Raw genomic sequence first — 25947 nt, 5'->3', positions numbered from 1 at the left:
AGTTTTTTGTTACTAGAGAGTGTGCTGTCTCGAGGAGGGCCCCAATGAATTTTGAAGCAGGGCCAGGGGGGCGATAGATGTAGAGGCCCGACACAGTGAAGTTGGGGTTTATTGTGATTTTAAAATATGCACTTTCACAGTCGGGAAGTTCTTCCATGGCGAATGAACATAAACTGTTTCTTATAAATTATGGCGATACCTCCTCCTCTTCCATCCCTATTAATGGTCGACATAAGGTAGTCGTCTGGTAGCGTGAGGTTAGGTATGGCAGTGATGCCATCCCGTAACCAGGTTTCGCAAAGGAAGAGGACGTCAGAGTTTTCGTCCTGTATGAGGGTGTTAACCTCAAGGTGGTGTTTGGATAGTGACCTGACGTTAGGATGGAGAATCGTGATGGGGGTAGTATCGGCAGGCTCTAGTAGCTGTCGAATAGTGTGGGGATTGGCCGTAGTGAAGTCACAAGTTTGACATTGAAGGCAGGTGAGACCAAGCGTACCTGTAATGTTTGCGCAGGACCGTCCAGGATTCCCGGCAAGTAGTTGTTCCCTGTCGTACAGAAGGGGTGCTGATGGAGAAAGGCCAGGGGGACTGGCGAGAGGCGATGACTTGGCGAGGACGGGCGATAACGGGCTTGCCTTAGGCGCGCCTTAGGCGCGCAGACGGCGCTCCCGCTGCGCTCGTCCGCTGCGCTTGCGTGGGAAGCACATTTAGGGAGAGAGGGGGTGGGCGTAGCCTGTCAGGTGGGCGTGGCCTCGCATGTGCAGCGATGGCGGCCGTGAAAAACTATCCCACATAGCAGCGCTAGATCCGCTGATTGTGGGGTGCCTGCTTGGCGATTAGCCCAGAGAAGAGCTCAGGGTAAGATCCAAAGTTTTAAAATAAGTACAACACAAAATTAAACAGTTTTAAAAACGAGCGAGTAACACCTCCGGCTTCCGCCTCAGAGGTTTAGGTTTCCAATGGGCGCGCTATCATTCAGCGCTTTTTATAGGCAGGGGGGGTGGGCGTGGCCTGTCAGGTGGGCGTGGCCTCGCAAGTGCAGCGATGGCGGCCGTGAAAAACTATCCCACATAGCAGCGCTAGATCCGCTGATTGTGGGGTGCCTGCTTGGCGATTAGCCCAGAGAAGAGCTCAGGGTAAGATCCAAAGTTTTAAAATAAGTACAACACAAAATTAAACAGTTTTAAAAACGAGCGAGTAACACCTCCGGCTTCCGCCTCAGAGGTTTAGGTTTCCAAATTTGTTATTTTAGTTTCTTGTTTGAACAAATATGGATAAGGAGGGATGTAGTGAACCACCCGGCCTGTCCACAACATTGTATCACACTCAACCTCCTGGACCGGGCGCCGACCAGGAGGTATATAATCGGGGCACACGTCGTAAAAAAAGCAGTGGGGGGACGCTATCACCGGAAGTGACGTCATGACAGGATGTAACGTCACGAAAGGTGCCGAGCTCCTCGTCCCAGAGAGGCCAAAGAGTGAAGTCCCGCTGTTTGGCAGGGGGGACGGTGTCCCCCCGGTAAAATAAGTGTGGGGACGCCGTCCACCCACGTGGTACCCCGATTCGAGCCCTGTATGTAATAAAGGTGACGTCCACGCTCGTGGCTGACGGCACAGACCGGAGTACTGGTGCGAGCGTCCCGTTATTCCCTGTTAGGCCTGAGGCCGAGGTATTAGGCCGGCCAGTGACCACGGATAGTCCCCGAGTACACCCCCAGCCCCCCTACTACACCGGGGACCACTGACTGAAGAGGGACCTCCGCCCTCCCTGTCCCGGGGACAACTCACCAGAGAGGCTGCCCCAGCCTGCCGTGACCCAGACACAGCCGGACTAGAGAGGGCGCCCCAGCCTGCCTTGACTCAAGGATACCCTGACTAGAGAGGGCACCTCTGCCCTCCACGACTCGGGGACAACCTCATTAGAGAGCCCCCAAACCTCCCCCACCCCTCCTCGACCCGGGCCCCCCAGCCCACATGACTCTTGCAAAGATGCTGCCTAGCCCTCTTTCACCCAGTAGGTTAGAGATAGGTTATCCGTTTTCCACCCGTTCATGGGTTGTACAACCCGTGTACCTCAGACAACTGTCCACTCCACCAGGAGATGAACCCGCAGTGACTTCTTTTGCAGTTTTGTTTCAGTTGCTGGAAGTGGCCATGATCACGGGGGCACACACGGGCCACCGTACACTCAATTGATTCTTCTTCACATGTTGTGTTCCTCGTATTTTAAGAGCCGCAAGGCATATGACCCACCCTCGTGACTTACCACGCAGATGTCATTACATCCACGAGCATGAAGCATGACTTGTGCGAGCCGGCACGGGGCCCATCACGGGAGTTTCCGTGGGACCAGGGGTGGGAAGAACAAAAAACTCGAGATTTCCAGCTCCTGTGGCAGGAGGCCTGTCCCACCAACCTGAAGGAACCGAACTGTACCTGGCTGACCGCTGCAGAAACCACACACACCCGCACCCGCCCTCACCTCGTGTCCTTCTCTTGACCTCCAACAAATAATGTATTTTTGTCCAAACACAAACGTGTCTCCTGCTGCCACCAAGCGGCCAAAGATAAGAAGTGCGCGTGCTGGTTCCACCTGCCTTTCGCACGCAGACCGCCCCAGCCGCGCGCTGCACATTCTTACTTGCCTCTGTCTGACGTCTCCGGTGCGTCACACACGCCACTTTCAGTCTTTTAAACCCAGAGAAATGCTAAAACGCCTCTAAAAATATGAGTCAGAAGGTTAAAGAGTTTTTTCTAAACGAGGAGCTTGAATGGCCTGCGACATTTTAGACTTGGCCCATGCCGAGGAAGGCACTGTCCTCTCCTCGGGGGAGAGCAAGATTGGCAAAAATGCTGAATGACGTAATCCCGAAACCTAAAAACCAGGTCTAACATAACAGATGTTGAGGGTCTTTAATTAATTCATGCAAATATTTTTTATCGTTGCTCACTCCTGGCATTTCTCTTAAGGCGCGCTTCTTCACCGCACTAGAATTTATTAGGGATGGGCCCCTGGGTACGTACCACAAACATTTACTGTTGACTCAGCGGATTGTTGAGTAGAGGCTTGGATTAAGGCAGTTGAGTAGGACTTAAATGTGCAATTTGCTTAATTTGTTTCTCGTAAGTACGTGAAATTTCGAGAAAAAAATGTACAAAATTGAGCAGTATAAAAATCTAGCATTTAGTGGTTTATTTTAGCATGTCCTCATGTCCATTTAAGATGCGATGACACGTGGCGCTAAAATACAGCGCAAAAAGCTCAAGTGCTTCCATGGTAGTATTTTTGCTGATTTTCATTACGCCAAAAAGCATAATGGTGTAAATGCAGGAATTTCACATTACAAGCGTAATGCAAAATGCCATTAATTAGACAAGAATACGCCAGCATAATGGAACTTTGGCATGGGCCTAGCTTTGAGTGCAGTTTTTGGTGGGGTCCGACCAATGCCTGGAGTGGGAGAAGAGTCTCCCTGGAGCTGCCAGCGTGTGCTGAACCCTGCCTTCATGTCTTTTTTCCAGGGCTGGTCTGTTCTGAAGACTGGCACACTGGCTTGCTTTCTAAACTATTTGCTCCAGATTCAATGTTTAGTAGAGTGTGCACGGTTTGACTCCTCATGCATGTAATAGGGATGAGTACCAGATGGCTTGCACAGAAGAGAACTTTAACGGAAAGTTCCAGAATGACTCATGCGCGGACTCGAGGATCCACCTAGAAGGAATAATGTTGCAGAGCATGGTCTCTGGATCCCCCTATACGAACCTAACAAGAGCCCCAGAAAAGCTGCTTCCACCCACAGTGTAAGTGGGAAGCCCCCCTCAACAGTCAGAAAACCCTTTTGCGCTGGTTTCGGTCACCCCGCGCTTAGACATCTACTGTACAGCTCCGCAAAAAAATCTGGTTGTTTCTAGTTGCATCTTGGAACTGGTTATTGGTGTCTAATGGTGTCCTTTGGCTTCCGTTGGAGCTTTTTCTTCTCCACTTGAACTTGCTTTGTTTTTTTTTATTTCACTGGACAGACATCATCCACTCTCGCGAAGCCCCCTGGATTCAGTGTAGCGAGCTGCCCCCATTTTCTTCTTCAGTTGTATCTGTATCCATAGGTCGTTTCTAGCGTCACCGGCCACCTCTTGGGAACAGTGAGACTCAGGAGTAAATGTCTGGACTCTGGCTGTGGAAGTCTCCATGGGCGTCCATATTTTAGGAATGGAGGGTTGCAGACACTCCCATTGGAAGTGATGACCTGGGACGCATGAACTTTCTGTCAAGAACCTGCGTCACTTATAGATTCATTCAGATTATAGATTCAGATTAGCTTTATTCGATTTTGTAGTATAAAATCATAAAAGCAGCAATACATCTATATACACATTAAACTTCATACGTCACTTCCCCAGTCCACTTCTTTATGCTGATATTTTTTATAGGTGCATTAACGTTCTTGGCTATCTTTCTGAGTTTTACTCATTTTAAGAGGATGACGCATGCCTGAGCGGTGAACAACCTTCACCACAAAACTTTCAACCGCATGTTGATGCAACGCGTCGTTAGCACGACCGCATTGTAATAATGCATACCATTGCCCCGCAAGTCATAACAACAACTTGCGGAAGGGGGAGAAGGTGTTGGATTAAAAATCCAACACCTTCCCTACTGTCTGCACAGACTGAAGTTGGAATAGTAAATTATACTATTCCAACATCAAGCGCCCCCCTCCGCAAGTCGTTGTTATGACTTGGTATGCATTGTTACAATGCGGTCGTGGTAACGACCGTGTTGTAACAACATGCGGGGGTGAAAGGCTGCGGGATACACAGGCATATTCGCCTGAGCAGTAGATGTGAAGCCTGCCTGATGTTCAGTCTCCCATGGTCAGTCGTACAGATTCTGCATTGCAAGCACATGTACACCACGCCCCTGCCACCCTTTCCTCCAATCCAGAATGGTGATCAACCCACCTCGACACGCCTAAAGACCACATGAAGTGTCAGAGTCATTTTTCCACATATTTTGCCAAGTACCGGAAGTACGTTTTGATTATAGCCTCTTTGACTGCTGACATCGCCTAGTTGGCTTCAGAATAGTTGTTAAAAGTTGAAAATCACACAAAGATGTCAGCAAAGATGGTGTCTATTTCCTCTCTTCGTTCCCAAACCTTGTGAGCCGTCTGTACCAGACACCAGGAATGTGACCTCCAAGGTATATTGTGAGCACCGGCTTGGATATCACTAGTACAGCAGGTGCAGTGGCAGCGGGGCCCATTGGAGTGAGGGGCCCACTTCTCTGTAGTTAGTGGCTTTGCGGGACATTTTCCCCTTGCCTGCTTTAGGGCCCATCAATCTCTCCTCTGTAAGGAAAGGTGGGGTGTTGTAAGCCACACATCACGAGTGCCAAGATCCAGACAGGCCAAGCGCCTTCGGTACGGGTTGCGGCCAGCTCTTAGTGCTGTATAAGGTATGAGTCCGCCCCTACCTCCTCAAGTATCGGAAGCAGAGTCATACATACACACTTTCTCACCCACTCACCAGTTGCTGCTACACCATGAGTCCAGGGAAACTCAACAGGAAATCTGCAACTCATGCACGTGAGCTGCAGCAATGGCGTGGGACTATGGAGGGTGTGGATGGTCGGGTCACGGGCAGCTTGAGCCAGCCTAGTGCTGTCCCATCTAGCTCCTGGGTTTCTGAGAACCCCCTCCAAGGAGAAAGCTGAAGCAGCATAGTCATATCCCCCTATGGCCATGTAGCTCCTTTCTAATGCCTGAGCAATAGAGCCTGAAGGGGTGCCTGGCCAGAAAATAACATTGCAGCGCGACTGAGTAGTATGGACACAAGGACCTGGTGAGTAGGTTTCCCCCGGGCCCAAAAGAAAGACGCACGAGGGTCCCAAGGCAGTGGCAAAGGGGGGGCCAAAAGGACTGGAGGGCAATCGAGAGCCCAGTATACGCTGCATGGATGGCACACTGCCAGTGAGAGCGCACTCCCTCTTTGGATGAAGATCATCAGTCCCTGTGGGTCCCTCGACCTTAAATTTTTTTTGGAGGGGGGGGGCATATTCTCTCATAGAGGACTGCGGGATAGTGCACTATGTCATCCTTTAGACTCTAAGGGCAATTGAAATCAATACTCTCCGTTAGCCTTTTGTGAAACGCGCCTGACACCAAAATGGCATCTGCAGAAGATCGTCACCTGGGGACAAAAACAATCACCCTAAGGGAGGCCCCTTTAGCCTCTACAGACTAAAGGCCTAATCATTGTTTGAAATAGCAGCAACAGCTCAGTCCTCAAAGGAAGTCCTTGTTTAGCATCAAAAGCAACCAAGAGGGATACTAGAGGTGCCCGCCAGATCCTATCATGGCGGCCGTCTCTCCCCCTGGCTATAACGCAAAAATACTGAACCAATGACCCAACTCACATTTCCCCTTCTACAGTGAGGGTCTTTCTCTACCAGCCCGACTGTCCCTAAAATGGCCTCCATAAGTGTGCCCTTGTCCAAAGCACTCCTCTCTCCTTGTTGGGGAGGGATCCAGCATTTATGCCCTGGAGTCTCAGAGACCCAGCTGAGAGAGTCCATCGTGACAAGAGAATCACACATTACGGAGGACTGGGAATGATCCCTTTACTGTTGGGAGCCGTCACCTACCCAGCCGTACGTCAGACACCGTTACTTCCTTGTCTCCACGCTGTGTATCCTCCCCCTCCCCCACCTCTTCCCTCCTTCATTCTTTGTCTACCTCCTCTATTCCTTTCCTCTCTCCCCTGAATTTCTCTCCCCCTGTCTGCCTTGTTTATCCTTATGCCTATGCTATGCTTTTGTAAATCATGTAACTCCTGTAACTAGACTCCAGCAACTGATGTAACTGTGTAACTATGTTCTGAAACTATGTTCTTCCTCATGTAAAGCGCTCTGATACCTCTGGGTCTAGCCAGCGCTATATAAAACTTTTCAAATAAATAGTGCTGTCCCATCTAGCCCCTGGGTTTCTGAGAACCCCCTCCAAGGAGAAGGCTTTCTACAGCATATACCTCCCACTCACCCAGATCTTGGGTTTCTGAGTGCCCTTGTCTCGTCTCCTGTAGAAACCCCGCCAAGGCTAAGGCCTTCTACAGTAAATATCACTCACCGCCCTTGGGAATGCAGCACCGATGCAACCCAGGACAATGGGAGGAGTCAACTCCATGGTTCCTCAATCAAGTGAGAGAATAAATCATCTAGAGTCCTTTCTGTACAGTTGTATTCCACCAACCAGCTACCGTCACAACAGTCTTCCCAGCACCAGTGGCAGCTAGAAACTCTTGAAAATGGTGAGGCATACTTGTACTTGCTTGCAGTTTTATAGCGCAAAGTCTACCAACAGTATTGAAGCGCTGCACTTTGCCATTACATGACACAGAGAAAAACGAGACATGCTTAAAAAAACATAACAAATAAACAACAATGAGCTTACCTCACACCCTTTCTTTACCTATCTTTACACCCGCAGCCCGACTCCTTGAAATTCACACCTCTTGAAGAGAAGAGCAATGCATGCTGGGTGGGCAAAGTGAAACGAAAATACCATGCTTCTCAGCCAATGAAAGCACTGCTCTCATGTGGTTTATGATAGTAAACAGCATAAGAGCAGGGCGTGGATTGGCGGAGCCTGGGGACCACGACCCTTCATCTGAGACCGATGAGGCTTGGTCATTGCTTCTCCAACTACTTGACAGCTATGTATGGAGAAGCATAAACTGCGCATTTCGGGTTGGCCATGAGCAAAATACCGGCCAACCTGGCATGCGTAGTTAAGTCAAACCGCCCTAGCTGCCGGTCACAATGAAGCCACACCCATTGTCAGCCAGGAGAGGCATCTCCACGTGGTAGCATGCATTCAGTTTGTATGTATGCCTCTCTGTATGTAAGTAATGGCTATTGTCAAGAGGTCAAGGCTCCCACACCCGTATGTAGAAACCACTGTTGTCCAGCACCCATTAGATACTTCTCTTGTCAGTCATAGAGGCAGTGATGCTTAGACCTTTGGCAGTGGCACAGACTGAGCCACTCAGCAAATGTCTTGCAGGCCCTCTGTATTCGCAGATATCCATAAATGAATGGTCCAGTTATAACTAAAATATAAAACTAGCACCTCTTTAAACAGCAAATTTCTCATAACTACTGAATGGATTTGCACCAACCCAAACTCTGACTCCGCTGTAACCAATGACTTGCAGTCATATTGCGCCCCGAGGTGGGCATAAACATGTGGTCCGACCTCCGGACATACAGCCACAACACAGAGGTATATAGGACGCCCATGATATTAGCTTGGGGTAAATTTATTTCTTCTATTTCTTTTTGGGACATAACATATGGCTGGGAAATTAGCACAATTTTCTGGCAAGTTTGAATACTCTTCGCAGAAAAATCCTGTGATTGGCTGTTCCCATTGGCAGCATTGCAGGTCATACACATTGCAGGTCATACACATTACAGGTCATACACATTACAGGTCATACACATTACAGGGCATACACATTACAGGGCATACACATTACAGGTCATACACATTACAGTTCATACACTCACTATTTGTTCAAATTTTAGGGGGCGCAATGCACGTCGGACCTTTCCAGGAGTAAAGAAGTCTCATATATTCTCGTTGCTTGCACACTGGCTGTCTGAAGGGGAGAGCACTTGGCTTCAAATGTACCTTAATCTACCCCACCCACCTGTGTATGATGGAAAAGGGGCAAAAAGAGGTACCATCCACATAATTCCAAACAACCTGAGGGTGGATTGGACACAGGGCTCTGTGGTTCTGGTTCTGACAGTTACACACTAACCCTTTCAAGATTCTCGCTTTGCCACCAGCTAGTGGTTGAACAAGGTGTCATCTGATTAACGAGCATAAAAATATTGCCCTACAAAAATATCACAGCCAGAATATTAACATGAATAAAGGTAAGTATACATTTACTGTACTGAACTCTACATTTATGTACCTTTACAATGTATATAATGGCATTTGATTTGCAAAAAGTCCTAAAAGTCTTAAAACAAAAACTGCAAATCAAATTGAAGAGCCAAAGAAAAGAAGAAAACTTGCTAGGATTTGTTTATTATGTTTTTTACATCGAAAATATTGTTAAAAGTATAGAACAGATTTAAATCAAATCGCAAAAGATCTATTTTGGCTTCACCTTAATGTCACGTTTGTTGTAAATCTGTTCTGTGTGTTTTTTCTCTAACATAAAGTGTGGATTTATTTTGCATACACTTCAAAGTTATTTTCCTTTTTAACTATTAAACCCTACGGCCAGTCTGTGGCCTCTTTGAAATGGCGATACTAATTTCAGATGCAATCCAGTCCCAGTAATACTTGTTACAGAGGATCAACTGGGTCAAAATATATTAGTGAAAGAAAGAATTGTATTTGTTATACACCAATGCAACCATGGCCAAAGAAGAGCTGCTGCTCCCCTGGGTGTGAAGTGATCTGTGTTATCCTCTGCTCTCTGGCACAAAGCATTAGCCGACAATTTATTACAGCCTTGTAGCCCACCATAGCGGGCTAAACTGGGTATTAAAGGCCCGCTCCAGCGTTAAAGGCCAGAGCCAAAGGCGAGGGACTTTAACAAGGGAGCAGGACTTTAATAGCCGGTTTAGCCCAGCTACGAAGGACTATAAGGCTATTAGAACATTCTGCCAGAACATTCTGCCACTAGAGGGCAGAATGTTCTAACAAATGAAACCAAGGCCTCTGAGTTTGAGGGGTTTAAATCCCCTTGAGCTCCGAGATGGTTTTGTGAAAACAACATTGGAATGTTGCTTTGCGGGCATTTATCGGCCCATAGAAGCACAGAGCACTCCATTGTCTTCAATTGAGTGCTCCACATTCCAATGTTCTAATTTATATCATGAAGACTTGCTTTCATGAAAGTGCATTCCGTTAGAACATTGTTTATCCCTTGAAACAGTTTTCATTGTTTGACGTTGCCTTTGGTTGTTAGTTGAAACCGTGTTCATGTGAAGAAGTTTATAAATGATACCAGTGTTCAATTCTTTAAATGTACAGCGATATCTGATGTGTGCAAGACTTCTACCTACTCTCTTGATACCCTTTACTCTTGTTTTGCTCCTTGCCACTGATCGCCCCTTTCACTTCTCTCCTCTTGGTCTTCAAGTCCTCCACGCACACTCTCTGCTGTTTGTCTAACTGCTGAGCCAACTTGCATGGATGCACCCCAATACCTTAACCGTCTGTTTCTCTTTTCCAGACTTTCCAGAAGCTTCCAGATTACACCCTGGTGCCGGCGGCCTGTACTGAGGTGGCGAAGCTCGGCGGCGCCCTCTCCTCCTGCTCACTTCTCATCAACAAGAAGCTGGAGTTGTAGCACTTACATCCCCCCCGAATTCTGTCCTTTGTGAGCCCCCCTAATGTTTGTGATGACCCTACCTTCCCCCCGCGACTACCGCCAGCCCCCTGACCATGGCGCTCTTCCTGTGGACCCGACCGTCGGCCAGTGATCCCTGCACATCATGGGCCCACCATCTCGCCTGTCCTCATTGACCAAGCTTCTCTTTCCTTCTCGCTCCTCAGACAAGCTTCGTCTGTATAAACTCATTGGACAAGTGCCCTCTTACGTGCACATGCCTTGGACAGGCTTCCTCTTATGCACAGCCAGCCTTCTTCTGAGTCATTGGACCTGGGACGGTTTTTATATCTTTCGCATGGCTGCCAATGTTTACTTGGTGTTGGTGTGGGGCATCAGCTGACTTGCTAGTGAAAAATGTATTGGTGAAAAGGGTAACGTTTTGGCTATTACAGGGAGTTTACTGTGAAATTTGATGTTGATGACTCGTGTTGACCCCCAACCCGCCAGGTAGCTTGTTATCTTTGCGCGCACAAGAACTTCCACATGGCAGTGATTTGAAGATGATCTTAAACTAAACCTCAGGTAGTAAGGAGGTCAGTGAGTTAAGCTTACGCAGCTTCATCGGAGACATACTTTGCCTACGTAGACCCAAGCAGTCGCTTGAACATAAGGCTATGCAGTACCTTTTTCTGCCTAGCTTCGAGCAGTAGCCTGACCAGATAAGCCTGAGCCATTATTCCCTTAAGTTGTACCTTAACCCATATATGCCTGAGGCCTAGCTTCACTGGATTAAGCTCAGCCGTACCTAGAATCGAGTGTTTAATCGGTCAGCCGCAGCTCCGCCTCACTGAGCCCTTATTCATAGTGTGTACTGACCAGGCCCAAAGCGGAGGCTTCAAATGCGAGGGATCTGAGCCGCAACCATCGTGAGATATGCCTACACCCGAGTGGTATGCTACCTGTAATAGGCAAACTCGGACGGTCAGTAAAATGACCTTACTAGACCTGAGTAATAGCTCCATCTAACCTGGCCAGAGTTGTAGGTGTAGCTGACTCTACCCAAGTCATAGCGTTCCCTGATTTAGACCTGGGTTTGGGATATATTGTTTACAATATCCGATGTGTGTCTTAACCGATCCATTTAAATGCAGAATTTAGTTCTCCTATAGCAGGATGTCAATATGCATATCTGTACTGTTTTTTTTCTTTTTAGAACGCCCTATAAATGGTACAGCGTAGAGTTTGCCCCCGCAGGGGATTGGAGGGAGCAACAGTGTCTGATTAGATTTCTGTTCTGTGGCTCTCATGCAAGCTGTGTTGGGTCTAACCCCTTCCCACTCACACCCTATGATATATTCTGGTGCTTGTAAAGTGACTGCATTTTTGACCCAGAAGGCATGGCCGCCTTTACCTGTGGACTGTCCAATGCATCGGAAAGTGTTGCTTCGGCAAATGGTGGTTTCTGCTTTTTTCTTGATGATGGAGTTAATAAAGCTGTTTGGAATTCTCGAGGAGTAAAGTGCTTTAAGATGGGCTTCACATGTCCCTTGAGGGAAGAAAAGAGCGGGATATCCTTGCAGTAGGGATTTGATGGGGAAGGAGAGAGAGGTTTGGGGAAAGCAAATGTGGCTGGGCATGTCTGTTTGTATTTACATACAAAACGTCAGCGGTTCCTAAAGTTGGAACCAAATATTCGCAGCATGTGTGGCTGCAGATACACATACACTTATTTTACTTTGAAGAAGTTTCAATTCACTGGATTCTGTGTGACTCCTTCCTTAGTCCACAATGGCACCGACTACTCCCTAGATTTCCTCCCACCCTCTAGTGGGATTGGACGTGTTCAGTAACAGCTCCGAGATAGATTCATTCCTTCTGGCTTTCTCAGACCTGGTTGTTCGATAAACTCAACACCAACGACCGGAGAGCAGTCTTTGCAAGTGGTTTGTCGACTTTTTTAACCAATCTCAACCGGTCAATCAAGGCGCAGGTATATGACACAAGGGGCTCAGTACAATCTGTTTTGTTCTCTGTAAAAACCCTTGGAGAAGGCTGACGGGCAGAGGACGATGTAACAAGCACCCTTTTTTTTTTTTGCTCACAGTGCGCTACCAAGTATCTTTGGGCTGATCACCACGGCATCTACAATCTCTCGTCAGATGGTTGTGAGTACCACTCCGGCACCAAGCCTCCAACACCTAAACACCTTGCACCGAGACAGAGCGCCTGTGCTGAGAGAATCTGGTATCAAACTGTCCAGGAAAAAAGCTTCAGCATCTGGTGCACCACAGCCATCCAGGTTCAGTCGACTCAGAGATAAGGCTTCGTAGCCAGCCTAGCTCCGAACAAAAGGCGTTGAACACCACTCCACATCGACATCCTCTTCCTTGAAGGCTGCCAAGTCTCCATCCTCGGGACTATGGTTGATTCCAAAACTGCAACCAAAATCCAGTTCTTGAACCTTGATGCAGAGATCAGAGGCGTAAACCCACCCGACCCGCAGATTGGAAAGATATCCACATAGACCTTTGACCACTTGACCAAGAAATGGAGGCTTACCTTCAAGGAAGAACTGGCTTTTGAGACACTTTGGCACCCGGTGCCTAAGAGACACAAGGACAAGGCTACAAGTTCTTCTCCACTGCCTCCTACACCCAGTCACTCACCACGCCGGAGTCTCCAGAGGAATCAGTGCGTAGCCCCTATGGGGAGGTAGAATCCTATGATCAACTCACTGAAGAACGAGTTGGAGATGACCCTTGGGACAACTATAACAACCCTAAAGAGAAGGCAGACCTTGAACCCTATCCATCCAAGACATCCTCCCTGATGATACTACTGTGTATCACAGAGTTACGCAGAGGGTGCCACGTCATTATAAGGTGGAAATGCATGACCTAGAAGATGGCTATTTTTTAGTGGAAACCCTCTCCAAATCTGAAGGCACTGTTCAGTTTCTACCAATGCTAAAGGGCAGGCTTTAGAGAGTCCCTGATAACTTTAAAGACCCATTCAGAGCCAAGGTAGTGACCCCCTGGGTAGCTTAAGGCATCTCCAAGTGACCCTCTCTGAATCAGAGGACACGTCCACCCCGCCCGATTCCTTAGTGGTACTTACTGCAAGGAAACAGGCATCCTCTCTAGCAACAGGGGGCACCCCGATAAGAAGACTAAGCGTATCAATGCTGATGCCAAGCGGGCCGTAGTTGGTGCAACCACCCAAATGGCAAAAAGCCAATTTGGTGGGTTTGCTGTTTGGATATGATGGGTACAACTGGGATCCGATCGAGGTTCGTGGAGAGCACCTGCCAGAGGCTTATAAAAAAGGGGTGAGGGACTGTTTGTGGGGGAAGAATCTATGTTCATGTCATCTGTAGCTGTAGGAACTCTTCAACGGCCTGTTCGGGTCCTTGTCCCTCTGGGCCTACTCCTTCGTGTTCGGTGCAGAAAATGTCCCATCTGTGGTGGAATGGACTCCATTTCAAAACTTCCCTCAGTGTCAAGCAAAATACTCCTGGGCAGACCTCCACCAGGCATGTAACCTCTGTCTCTCGTCGGATCAAAATGAGGCCTTCTGTTACGACTTCCTTGCCATCCGATTGAAGAAAGCATTGTGTCACCATCAAGCTTGTCGCCTCACACCACAATCAAAGGTGCAGCAGCAAGCGAACGACACCCCTGATCTCTTCGGCATCTTGGATGCTGAAAGTGATCCTCAGCCGGGCACTTCTGCCAGCGAATCACCTATCTTCTTTCCTGAGGAAAGATCCTGCTCATTATCGGAGTCCAAAGACCTTCCGTCTGTGCCGGTCCAGAATAAGAAGACATTCCCTGTGAGTACAGCATCTCACCCTCCTCCACCTCCCTGGCACACAAATGGAGGCCGAGCACTGCCCTCAAGGGGGTAACGCGTTGAGCTCTAAAGGCCAGAATCAGGCTTCTGGTCCACCTGTGCCTGAGGGCCATGGTCTGCACCAAAAATGTGCTTCCAATTAGGCGAGCTGCCGATACCGAAGCATATCCTGAAGCTACTATGGCCCTCAGTGCCGACACTGCCTTCAGATCCAGCATTGAAAACTCTCTTCAGGCCATCCTCTGCTCCAAAGATTCTTTTGACACTGAAAAACACCACTGTGCCAGCGCCCCCGAAACCACCTTCTGCACTGAAATCCATGGAGGTGCCAGCGACTCAAAAGCCTTCTTCGGTATCTAAACACCTTGCGTCCAAGACTCCATCCTCCACTGCCTCCAAGGACCAAGACCAGTCTATCTTGCAATGTGTCGAGGAAGAGCTTGATGCCATGCAGAAGTGCATCATGATCCACCCACAAACTGGCAGGATCGCCACCTCCAAAGCTTTAGGACCCAGTGCCTCCTAACAGGAGATTTTGCTAAGGGCAGCCACTTAACACAAAGTGGAGATGCACAAAACGCAGGAGGATGCAGATTATCTCGTGGAGATGCTATCCTCCACCCAGGGTTCCATGCAATTTGTGTCTATGCTAAAGGGGTATGATAAAAACCTCTCCTGGAGTATTTATAAGGCCATTGAAGGCCAGGGTTGTCACCCCAAGGGTGGACAAGAAATGCAAGGCCTCCCCCTTAGACCCTGCAATATTAGGGGACAACATCCTCCAGGTTCCCTGGTGGTACATACAGCCTCCAAGTGTACCAATGCCCAAGGCCCTGGAGTTGCACCACCACCTGACAAAGAGAGCAAAAATATAGATGCAGCAGGTAAATGCGTTGTTGCGCAATCAGCGACACACTGGTGCATCACCAGTTCTGTCATCTTTCTCTCAAGGTACGACCGGGTGTGCTGGGATAAAATGGAGGAGCTCCTCCAGCATCTCCCAGAGTAGTATCAGAAAAGAGGCCAAGACATTGTCATAGAGGGTAAAATAAATCTGAAAACCACTATTAGGTGTGCTCTTGAAGCTATTGACTCTTCAGCGCAAGGCATCAACTCAAGTATCCTGATGCACTGTCGCGTTTGGCTGCATGTTTTAGGTTTTAAGCCAGAAGTACAACCGCATATGCTCAACCTGCCTTTGAAGGCAAATGCCCATTTGGACCGCAAGATGACCAGAGGCTCGAACAATTAGAAAAGGACAAAGATACCTCGACGGCTATGGGGCGCTTCTAGCACGTTGTAACTGTGGGTCCTAGCGCAGGGCCCAGTACTGTGGAGGTGCCAAATCCACATGGAGGATGCATGGGTAACAGCTCATTGGTGGGGGCGGCTAAGGGCATTGCCCCCACCAAGCAGTGGCCCACTCACACTTCCTTATCACACTACACTTTCTGTGGGACGGTTACTGTTTTTTTTCCATGTTGAGCAGAAATCCCCTCGGATAAGTGGGTCCTCTCCATCCCAGGGTCACTGCAAGGATTCACTACGACCCCACCAAGGATTTTTCCATTAAACACTCCATATCCCCAGAACATCAGCACCTCCTTCAGGAGAAAGTGGAGGCACGTACTCACAAGAGGGCCATAGAACCTGTGCCACTCAACCACCCCAGCTAGGAAGAGCACTCCCTATACTTTTTAATCCCAGAAAGGACGGTACTCAGGCCCATAAGCGACCTCATGCCCCTCAACAAATACATCCTGTTGGAGTCAATCCACATGGTCACACTCCAAGATGGCATCCCTCTACTGCAGAAAGGCCTCGACCTGAAGGATGCCTACTTCTTCATCCCCATCCACCCTGCTCATCACTGGTACCCCTGGTGTGTGGTAAGTGGCCAGCATTAGCTGTTCAAAGTGCTGCCCTGCGAGGTCACTACCGCCTCCACGGTGTTCACAAAGTGTTTTTCCTTGGTAGCCCCTCATCTCAGGAGAAACAGCTTCCACGTCTTCCCTTACTTGGACAACTGGCTGATCAAGAGTACAAACGAACAGCAATGCTTAACCCACTCCCAGACTACCGTAGACCTTCTACACGTTCTAGAGTTCACCATCAATACAGCAAAATCCCACCTCCTGCCCCTTCGAATACACCCCTCCTTGGGGGCAGTGGTCAGCTCAATTACCAGGAAAGCCTATCCCTGCCCGGGTTTATGTTTCCAGTCATTGCTCCCCCTTTTTCAGCTGTAACACCAAGTAACGTTAAGGATGGTCATGTGCTCCTCGGCATGATGGCCTCTTGTTTTACCATTGTTTCCCATGTCAGGGTACACGTGTGCCTATTGCAGGAGTGCTTAGATGAACAGTGGTCACAAGCGGAGGGTTACTAGGTAAATACAATTTTTTGATTATTTTTTTTAAAGTGCACAATTACCCAAGGGTGTCTTGGTGCTAGCATACTAATTCATGATGAACACCTAATCCAGACTTCCCTAAACTATTCTAGCTTAAAACTAATTTAGGTAAAAAGATGTGTTTTTTAAAGCCCTACTGAATTTTTAGATATTAGTTTCCGATCATAGTTGGACCGGCAACTTGTTCCAGGCCTGCACCGTGACCACAGAAAAGACACGTCTTTCCAGTCTTGTTCTGGAATTTCTGCACCATAATCTGATAAGCGGAGGCTGTGCAAAGCAATCTAGACTGAATATGCTTCCTAAACATGTCGAAGATGTCCGAAGTATGGCTACTGGATGGTCAGCCTTGTGACACATGCACAGGCTTTAAACCAGCATCCCTTATGGACAGGGAGCCTGCGTAGCTGAGCAAGCTCGGACGAGACCTTATCAAACTTCCTCATCCCAAAAATCAATCTTGCAGCCTCACTTTGAATCATTTGTAACATTTTCATAAGATTGGCGAGGAGTCCAACATAAAGAGCATTACAGTAGTCGAGCCTGCTAATAATCAGAGCTTGCACCAGCAGCTGTCTGGAGTACTCAGGGATGACAGGAAGAATCTTTTTAATTGCTTCATTATCGGGAAGCATGTGGTCATTATTTATTTTAAAGGTTTTATATGGCGCGAACATTAGCTTATTAACGTGGTGCTCAAATAAGTTTGCTATCAAATAAGATGCCCAGATTACGGGCAGTTTGCTGCACTTTCCTGATGGCTGGGGCCACCCCATTGCAGACCAGATTGGAGGTTTACCAAATAACAAAACCTCTGTTTTGTCTGAGTTTAACCCGAGGGAGTTAGGATTCAGCCCGCTGGCTGCATTCATCAGACAGCCATTAAGCTGCTCTTGGAGTTGTTTAATATTGCTTTCCATGTGGATGATTATTTGAGTGTCATACACATAACCATAGAATTGTAAGCCAAGAGGCAATCAAGTCCACCAAAGGGGAAATGTATGTATTTAAAGGGGTAGGACTGAGGGCAAAACCCTGGGAGACTCCACAGGAAATGTCTATAAAAGATGAACAACATGTTGCCATCTTAACAGCCTGTGCTCTGGTTTTCTGAAATGATTCAAACATTTTAGCGAAATATCTCACAGCCCAATTACATTTAGGCTTTCCAGCAGGAGCGCATGTGAGACAATATCGAAGGCAGCTGACAGATTGAGGATAAGAGCCGCTGAGCTCCCGCTGTCCAAGATCATGCGAATACCGTCTGTAGCTGCTGTGAGTGCAGTTTCAGGGCTAAAATGTGATTTGAACCCAGATTGATGTTTGTTAAAGACCCCTTTTCTGAGTATAAGAGGTTTGCTGTGTGTTCACCCAGCTTTCCAAATGTTTTGCAGAAAAGGGAACAGGGGTCCATAATTTAAAGGATATTGGGATCTAATGCCTCCTTTTTGGGTCTCGCCTAGGTAGTGCGCATGCACTGCATAGGAGACCTTTTGCCGTCGTGCAGCTCTTTTTCAAAGCAAATACTTGTGCTTGTGGTGGCATACGGCTTGCGGGAGTGCGCAGCGGCGCGCCACGAGTATGTGCTTTGAAAAAGAGCAGACTGCTTTCCCCACTCGAGGGTGCACCCCTCCGTGCTTGTTTGCTTTACAATAATGATCCCTTCCTTCTCCACCTCAGCGGGAAGTCCTAACTCTGCAGCGTGTTTGAGTACCAGAGGTTGTTCCAGTTATGTATTGTCACTCTTTATTATATTGGTCTGACTACAAGGTCCTGAATGCACTAGTTAGGACTCTATTGTCTTCCATCAGTGTGTTGCACCTCTGATATTTTTTCCTCACACCGGTCTTGCTTTTAGTTTGCTTGCAAATAGGCGTCACTCTTTGTTGCCTCTACTGTCCTGCCACTTTCTCAGGGCCCCCACATATATGAGTTATTTTTATCTTGTAAGATTTCATCTTCAAATAACTTCAAGAAACCCCAAGAAAGTCATCGCTAAGCTGCAGGTCGTCCAAAACTCTGCAGCCAGACTTTTAACCTGCACAAACAATAGGAGCTCTGCAAAACCTGCTTTGAAAGCGCTCCATTAGCGCCCCATTCAGGAGAGAGTACGTTTTAAGACCCTATGCATGACCCACAAAATCCTTCACGGCAAGGGCCCCCCCATCCTAAGCAACATGATCAGACCACACACTGTTGTTAGAAACCTGCGGTCCGCCCACCTCCACCTAGCCGCTATACCCAGAATCAAGAGGGCTCCCACAGGAGGTCGCCTCTTCTCCTAGAACACCCCCAAGCTGTGGAACTCCCTACCCCTGTCCTTGCGCGCCGAACCCAACCACTCCACCTTTCGCAAACTCCTGAAAACCTGGCTGTTCCCATAATCCATCTTCCCACTTCCGCCAGCACACTCACTAGCGCTGGGACGCTCCCGGGCAGCCATGCGCTTTATAAATCCCTCTTTCATTTCATTTCATTTCAATTCCACACTGCTTGAATTGTTCTTTTATCAATCACCACGCACAATTCAGGAAACATATAATCTCAGACCGGGCCACAATTACATACTTGTACTCACACGTGTTATCTTGCACATCTTCACTATCTTACATCGCCTTCACTGGCAAATGGCCCCAAATCTAGCTCCATTCAGAATCCAGCGGGTCTTCTCAGTGCCTTTTTACTCTGTTCATGTCACATATATTTCTACTACCAATTGCTTGCTTAAAGGCAGCTTGTAAAACTAGCATTGGCAAAGCCAACCGGTTTCACCTATTCAACATCTATGGCTTAAAGAAACAAGCATTGGCATAGCCAATAGGTCTCGCCTTTAGGATCTTATAAGTATTTAGTTATCCAGCACAATATCCTTGGTGCAACAACAGCAACTGTTGCATGGCTAAACACTTATACGGTCCCAAAGGCGAGACCTTTTGGCTATGCCAATGCTTGTTTAAAAGAGGGGTGCTGATTTTAAAAGAGGGCACAGCGCCCCTTTCTAAGGAGTTGTTGCACATTATAGCTATCAAAGGAAAAAAAAAGGAAGCTTGCTCTTAAGAGATTGCAATAGTGCAGGGATTATGGGGTGAACCAGAGTTGATAGTTAAAATTCTGGATATCACCACCTCCTCTGTTATCAGTCTAAAATCTGACCAACAGGTAGAATGCTGAGATGCTTGAACCAATCTCTTTACAGCTGCTGCTACTCAAGTAAATGATAATACTATAGCTGAGATCTTGTTCTGGAAAAACTCTGCCAATTGTTATGTTATTAAACATTTATATTGCGCACGGATACTCAAGAGTGTCCCGGCCCAAGCAGAGCATCTAGCGTTGATCTGGGGCTGCACTCCTCATCATGCAGTGGTGGAACAGCAACACCTGTTGCAAAGCCAGGCCTGTTTCGACCCAGTTCTACAGGTGACACTGACAACGGATGCTTCCCTCAGCAGGTGAGGGCGCACTTACATGATTTGACTGAGAGTATAAGGAAACGCCTCAACAAGGTCTCAACCTCAGCTACCTGAATCTGCTGGCCATCCAGCTAGCACTCAAGTTGTTCCTATGTCTCACCCGGCACAAAGTGGTCCTCATTCACACAGACAACATAATTGCCATGTTCTCCCTATAGAAGCAGGACGACCTCACTCTCCACGGTTGTCTGCTTTAGCTCAAGGCATTTGGCTGTGAGCACTCCCTTACAGAATCCATTTACTAGTGGAGTACCTACCATGAGTGGACATCGACTTTGCAGACCTGCTCAACAGGATGCTGCAACAAGTCCTCAAGTGGGAACTCCACCCACAAGTCCTACTCCTGTATGCCCGTTGTTGGGGGTTCCCCCATGTAGACCTCTTTGCCAACACCAAAAATGCCTAATGCCCAATCTTCACCTCAAGATGCCCACTCTCACAGTCCATCAGGAATACACTAATGATGAACTAGTCCGGGATATTTGCTGTTGCTTTTCTGCTTATCCCACTTCATGGGTTAGAGGCTTCAGCAAACATCCCTCACTCTCATCCTGGTGGCTCCCACCTGGGAGAGATGGCCGTGGTTCACCACCTTTCTCGATTTGTCCCTAGTACCTCATGAGAAGTTGCCAAACCAGCCGAACCTTCGCAGGCGGAACCAAGGCACGGTCAAACAACCAGAACTCCAGACACCTAAATCTTGCTATTTGGCTCCAGAGGTCTTAGAATTTGGCTACCTCAACCTCCCTCCAGCGTTCATGATTGCACTTCAAGAGGCCCACAGGCCTACAACAAGAGCCTGCTATGCAGTCAAATGGAAGAAGTTTGTGCACTACTGTATTCCCAGGCACATCGACCCCCTCAACGCAGCTCTCAGAGGCATTGTTTGTTATCTGCTTCCCTTGCAGAAGTCTGCCCTCACTTATACTTTCATCAGACTTCATTTGGCCACAGTTGCTGCTTAACTTCAGCACCAGGAACACACTTCACTCTCCAGTCATTAAGGCTTTCATGGAAGGACTTCCTGCCCCCGTATGGAATCTCAACCTAGTTCTCACCAGACTTATGGGGCCTCTTTTTGAACCACTTTGCTTGTGCCCTTTGCATTTGCATTCCTGGAAAGTAGCCTACCTATTTCCCATCACATTCATTAGGCTTGTGAGTGAGCAGCTGCAATAGAATAATCCTTAGAACACAAAACATTTCTGCCAGAGGTAGTGTCTTCTTTCTACCTAAATCAGACTATCAAACTCTGTGTTCTTTCCACATTCAGAGTCAGTGGCAGAGAGGGCACTTCACATCCTAGATATCAAAACTACCCTTATCTGTTTCATTGACAGGACAAACCCCTTCTGCAAGGCACAGCAGCTCTTTGCCTCTTTTTAAAAACCACACAAGGGCCATGCTCTCTTTAAAACTGGAATAGCACAATGGCTGTGTAAATGTATCCAACCCTGTTATTCCCCAAAAACTTTGCCTGACCCCACTGTACCCAGAAGGAGGCCTCAATGCATTTCTTATGTAACATCCCTGTAGCTGACATCTGCAAGGCTGCTAACTAGTCTACTCCACATCACTTTGTGGATATCTTAGCATGCGAACAAGCTAATGTTGGCCAGGCTGTACTATGTACACTTTTTCAATTTTTTGCAATATTCTTAGGCTAACCATCACTCAAGGGAGAACTGCTTTACTGTTTATGTGAAGCATGTGTATCTACAGCCAGACATACCACAAACGGAAAATGTAACTGACTTTGTGAGCATCAGTTCATGGCATGCAGTGCTGTAGATTCACATGTGCCCACCCTTCTCCCTGGAAGCCTTATGGTTGTTGCAGATGCCTTTCTTTCTTCTTCTGCATCTCTATGCTCCATTTCCATCCTCACCCATTGTGTGGAAAGTAATGAGGCCGAAGCCCACACGCATTACGAGAAATAGGTGGAGTCACTATACCTTGTGACTCATGGTTCGTCGAAAAAAAATAAATAAAGTTGCACACATCCAAGCCTAACACTAGATGGCAGGAGTATGCACAGCATATGAATCTACAGCACTACAATGACACAAACGTAAGCTTACGGGGTAAGTAACAGTTTCCTTTCATTGTTAACATTCAGTATGGAGTAGATTCTATGGATTCGGCTCCCTACAGTGTCAAGCACCGGTATTCTGCTCCTCCAGCACGGATGGCTTTGTGTCTTAGGTTTTAAACCAGAGGTGCACCAACACCTTCCTAACGTCCCGTTCGAGGAGGAACATCTTTGGTCCACAAGTGAACGAGATGTTAGAAAAAAACCTAAAAAAGATATTGAGATTGTGAATTCATGGGCGATCTGCAACACCAAGGGCTTCCTTTTGTTGGCATCAGTCAAGGGCGGGAACAAGACAACACTTGCGGTCCTATTAGTGCCAACAACAGGCCTGTCATGAGTCCTAGGCAGGCATGGGAAACTCATGGGGAGGCTATGGAGGTAACCATGGCAAGGGAAGGGGGAGAGATAGCTCCAGCAAATGAGCCCCCGCTCCCAAGCACTGACTCGCCACCAATTTCTCCGGTCATCCAATACCTGTCCAGGGGAGAATAAGATGTCCAGTGTCGTTGGGTGGACATCGCTTTTGATCAGTGGGTATTAGCAGTAATGAAGCAAGGCTAATGTTTAAAATTCCACACTATCCAACCCAACATACAACTACACCATCAGCAAGAAAAGTTAAACTGCTCCTCCAAAAGGATACAATACAGCCTGTGCCCCGCATGAGTGTGGAGAAGGCTTCTATTCACTGTACCTTCTTGTTCAGAAGCAAGACTACTATCTCTGGCATGAGATCAACAGATTTGGCAATGGGCAATCCACCACAACATCCATTTTCTGATCGCCCAAGGGTGGACAAATGACTTTGCAAGTCCTCCGTGGGTACTTTTAGCGATGGGGGACCCCACCCGTCGACCTGTTTGCCACCTCAGAAAAGAGAAAATGCCCAAGATCTGCCTCCAGGTACCCACACCCATGTCAATTTTCAATGCACTATGCATGAACTTGTCAGGAATATTTTCTTACGCTTTTGCACCTCTCCTTCCATATCTGGTCAACAAAATAAGGCAGGTCTCTGTGACCCTCATTCTGGTGGCCACATCTTCCGGTTGATAGCCCTGGTACTCAGTGCTCTTGGACATGTCTGCCAGCCCACACAAGAAACTTCCAATCAGGCCTGACCTTTTCACTCGCCAACATGGACAGATTAGACACCCTGACCCAAGGCAGCACAACCTTGTGATCTGGCATGAGGTATTAAGAGTCTGGATACGTATACCTTACAGAGGAGTGAATGTACAACTTGCATAAGCATGCAGGCCTAATACTTGTGCATGTTATGCAGCCAAGTGGAAAACATTTGTCAATTTCTGCATCTCCAAGCAGTTAGAACTCTTTAAAATTAAGGTTTAAACTACTATTTTGTACCTACTTCACCCTGACCCAAGGCAGCACAACCTTGTGATCTGGCATGAGGTATTAAGAGTCTGGATACGTATACCTTACAGAGGAGTGAATGTACAACTTGCATAAGCATGCAGGCCTATTACTTGTGCATGTTATGCAGCCAAGTGGAAAACATTTGTCCATTTCTGCATCTCCAAGCAGTTAGAACTCTTTAAAATTAAGGTTTAAAATACTATTTTGTACCTACTTCACCTTCATAAGGCAATATCTTCACTAAGACGCACCAGTGTAGTGCGAGCCCTTACTGTTGTAGCACCATTTTTACAGTTTCACAGTGATACAGTGCTTCCTATAAAAAATCTCATGTTCCTGCCTAGATTAGTATCCCCGTTTCACGTGAATCAGACAATTGAGGTGCCCATATTTTTTTCATTACCTAATTCTGTAAAGGAAAGAGTGTTACACACCTGTGATGTAAAACGGGTAGCTTGTCAAAAAGCTATAGTTGGCCAGATGGTATTAAGAACTTTGTTTTCAATATTTGTATCATCTGCCTGTTAGACACCACACGGAGGAAACTGCTTTACAGTTGATGTAAAGCATGTATATCTAAAGCCAGACAAGCTACAAAACAAAATGTTAACCTGTACAAATCTTTTCATAGCATGTAGTCTTGTAGATTGTCCACATGCACCCACCCTGGCCCCTAGAAGCAGGCAGCTTTCACTCAATATATATTTATTATCAACTGACAATGTGCTGAACACATACCTATTGTTCACTACACTTTTACCCGCTGAGCAAATCAAAAACAATCTATGGTGGAGTTGGCGCTCATGCGCATTGTGGACTATGGGAGGAGTTGCACAGAATCATGTGCTCGAAACTTCTTAGAAGAAAAACAAGTTGTAATGTCCGAGACCAACACTAGATGGAGGGAGTATGCAAAGCAGGTGAATCTATAGCACTTTGTGCTGCAAACAGATTCATGATGGGTAAGTAACATTATCCTTTAGACTGCGAGGGGATGTGGTAGGAAGGCATAGGAATCACCAGGCTTTTACCAAGGCAGAACCCTCGCACCAGTGTAATTGTAAAGTATAGCTCTGGCTGGGAGCCATAAAGTACTTCCTGGAACTGTGGCGGATGTCAATTCCAGATTATGTGTGTAAATGCTTGGGAAGGAGTCAAAATGCAGGCTGTGTCATTAGCAGTTGTGGCCTGCCTTGGCAAGGGGGCCTTTTGGAGCTGTTGAAGCCTATTGTTGCAATCTGGCACCCCTCTGTAGAAAAGCCAAGGGTGGCTGCCAGTGCAGTAAAGTGCTGTCTGTAGGCCATGCCTGGCGCCTTGGGTTGGTCCAGCGGAAACCTTTGAAGCCCCGCAACCCTTCCTAGGCTGGTTTGCATATAATGCCTCTGAACAGCATTGGACGTGGCAAGAGCCCTTCCCTCCCCCTGGGACCTTCAAGGTACCATTGAATCTGGCTAAAAATAATTCATGCGTTCTCTACTATTAGAGAACCTCCCTCTCGGCGCTGCGGTATACGAATCGCGTTGGCGAAATTAAGTTTTTAAAATATTGAATCAGAAACGTTGATTGAATACGTGTGATCCCAAGTTGAATTGTATCTTTATTCAAGCCATAAAGATGTATTCTTTTGTATCAACATAGAAGTATCATCCTGATAAAGTCGCTCAATCTTTATCAACCTTCCCAATGCATTTCAAGCTTCTATGCTGATACAAAAAAATACATCTTTATGGTTTGAATAAAGATAAAATTCAACTTTTAATCACACGTATTCAACCAAAATTTCTGATTCAATATTCTAAAACCTGAATTTCGCCAACGCGATTCATATACCGCAGCGCCCAGAGTGACGTTCTCTAATATTAGAGAACGCATGAATTATTTTTGTGACATTAACACTCCAAGGTTCAGAGAGTGATACCTCCGAGGCACGCGTCAATTTCACAATCCTCAAACAACGGAGCTAGTGTGCATTCAACCACCATTTTTACCATTGAATCTGGAACAGCAGCGTTTCCTGGCTATAGATCATCCTCTTATTCTGGGCCTCAAAGGGACTGTGTGTGGCACAGGCTCCTCCTGGAGATTGGAATATCCCTATTAAGGGGTGGTTTATTTAAAAGTCTGCGTGTGTTCCACTACTGATCACTTCATCAAATGTTAGTCCACTGTTTGGTGTCCTTGGTCATGTGCGTAAATCCATGTGGGCGGTTCTACCTCAAGACCAACGTAGGCAGCGGTCTTGTGGCACCACCACAGACAGCCACAAGAGGGAGCCAGAATGCAAGAAATAGCCTCAAAATTGGCTCCTGCTAGAAGACACTGTAAAATATCATTTTAACTGGGGCTCGGAAAAGCTTGTACTAGAATGAACTCCAA

At 47.2% G+C, this 25947-nt stretch overlaps 1 protein-coding gene across 1 annotated transcript in view; it reads left to right on the top strand.

Annotated features, from left to right (window-relative positions):
- DDAH2 (DDAH family member 2, ADMA-independent) overlaps positions 1-11867 on the top strand; it is a 141293-nt gene extending 129426 nt beyond the window's left edge. The window contains exon 6 of the mRNA XM_086924657.1: positions 10260-11867. Within this exon, the coding sequence (XP_086780783.1) occupies positions 10260-10376 (117 nt within the window). The 3' untranslated portion in view covers positions 10377-11867. The remainder of the gene's footprint in view (positions 1-10259) is intronic.
- Positions 11868-25947: the final 14080 nt, after the last annotated feature.

This window comes from Lissotriton vulgaris, chromosome 5 (assembly GCF_964263255.1).
Source record: "Lissotriton vulgaris chromosome 5, aLisVul1.2, whole genome shotgun sequence".
NCBI lineage: Eukaryota > Metazoa > Chordata > Amphibia > Caudata > Salamandridae > Lissotriton > Lissotriton vulgaris.
Note: the sequence above shows the minus strand (reverse complement) of the source record. Positions and strands in the feature narration are given on the sequence as shown.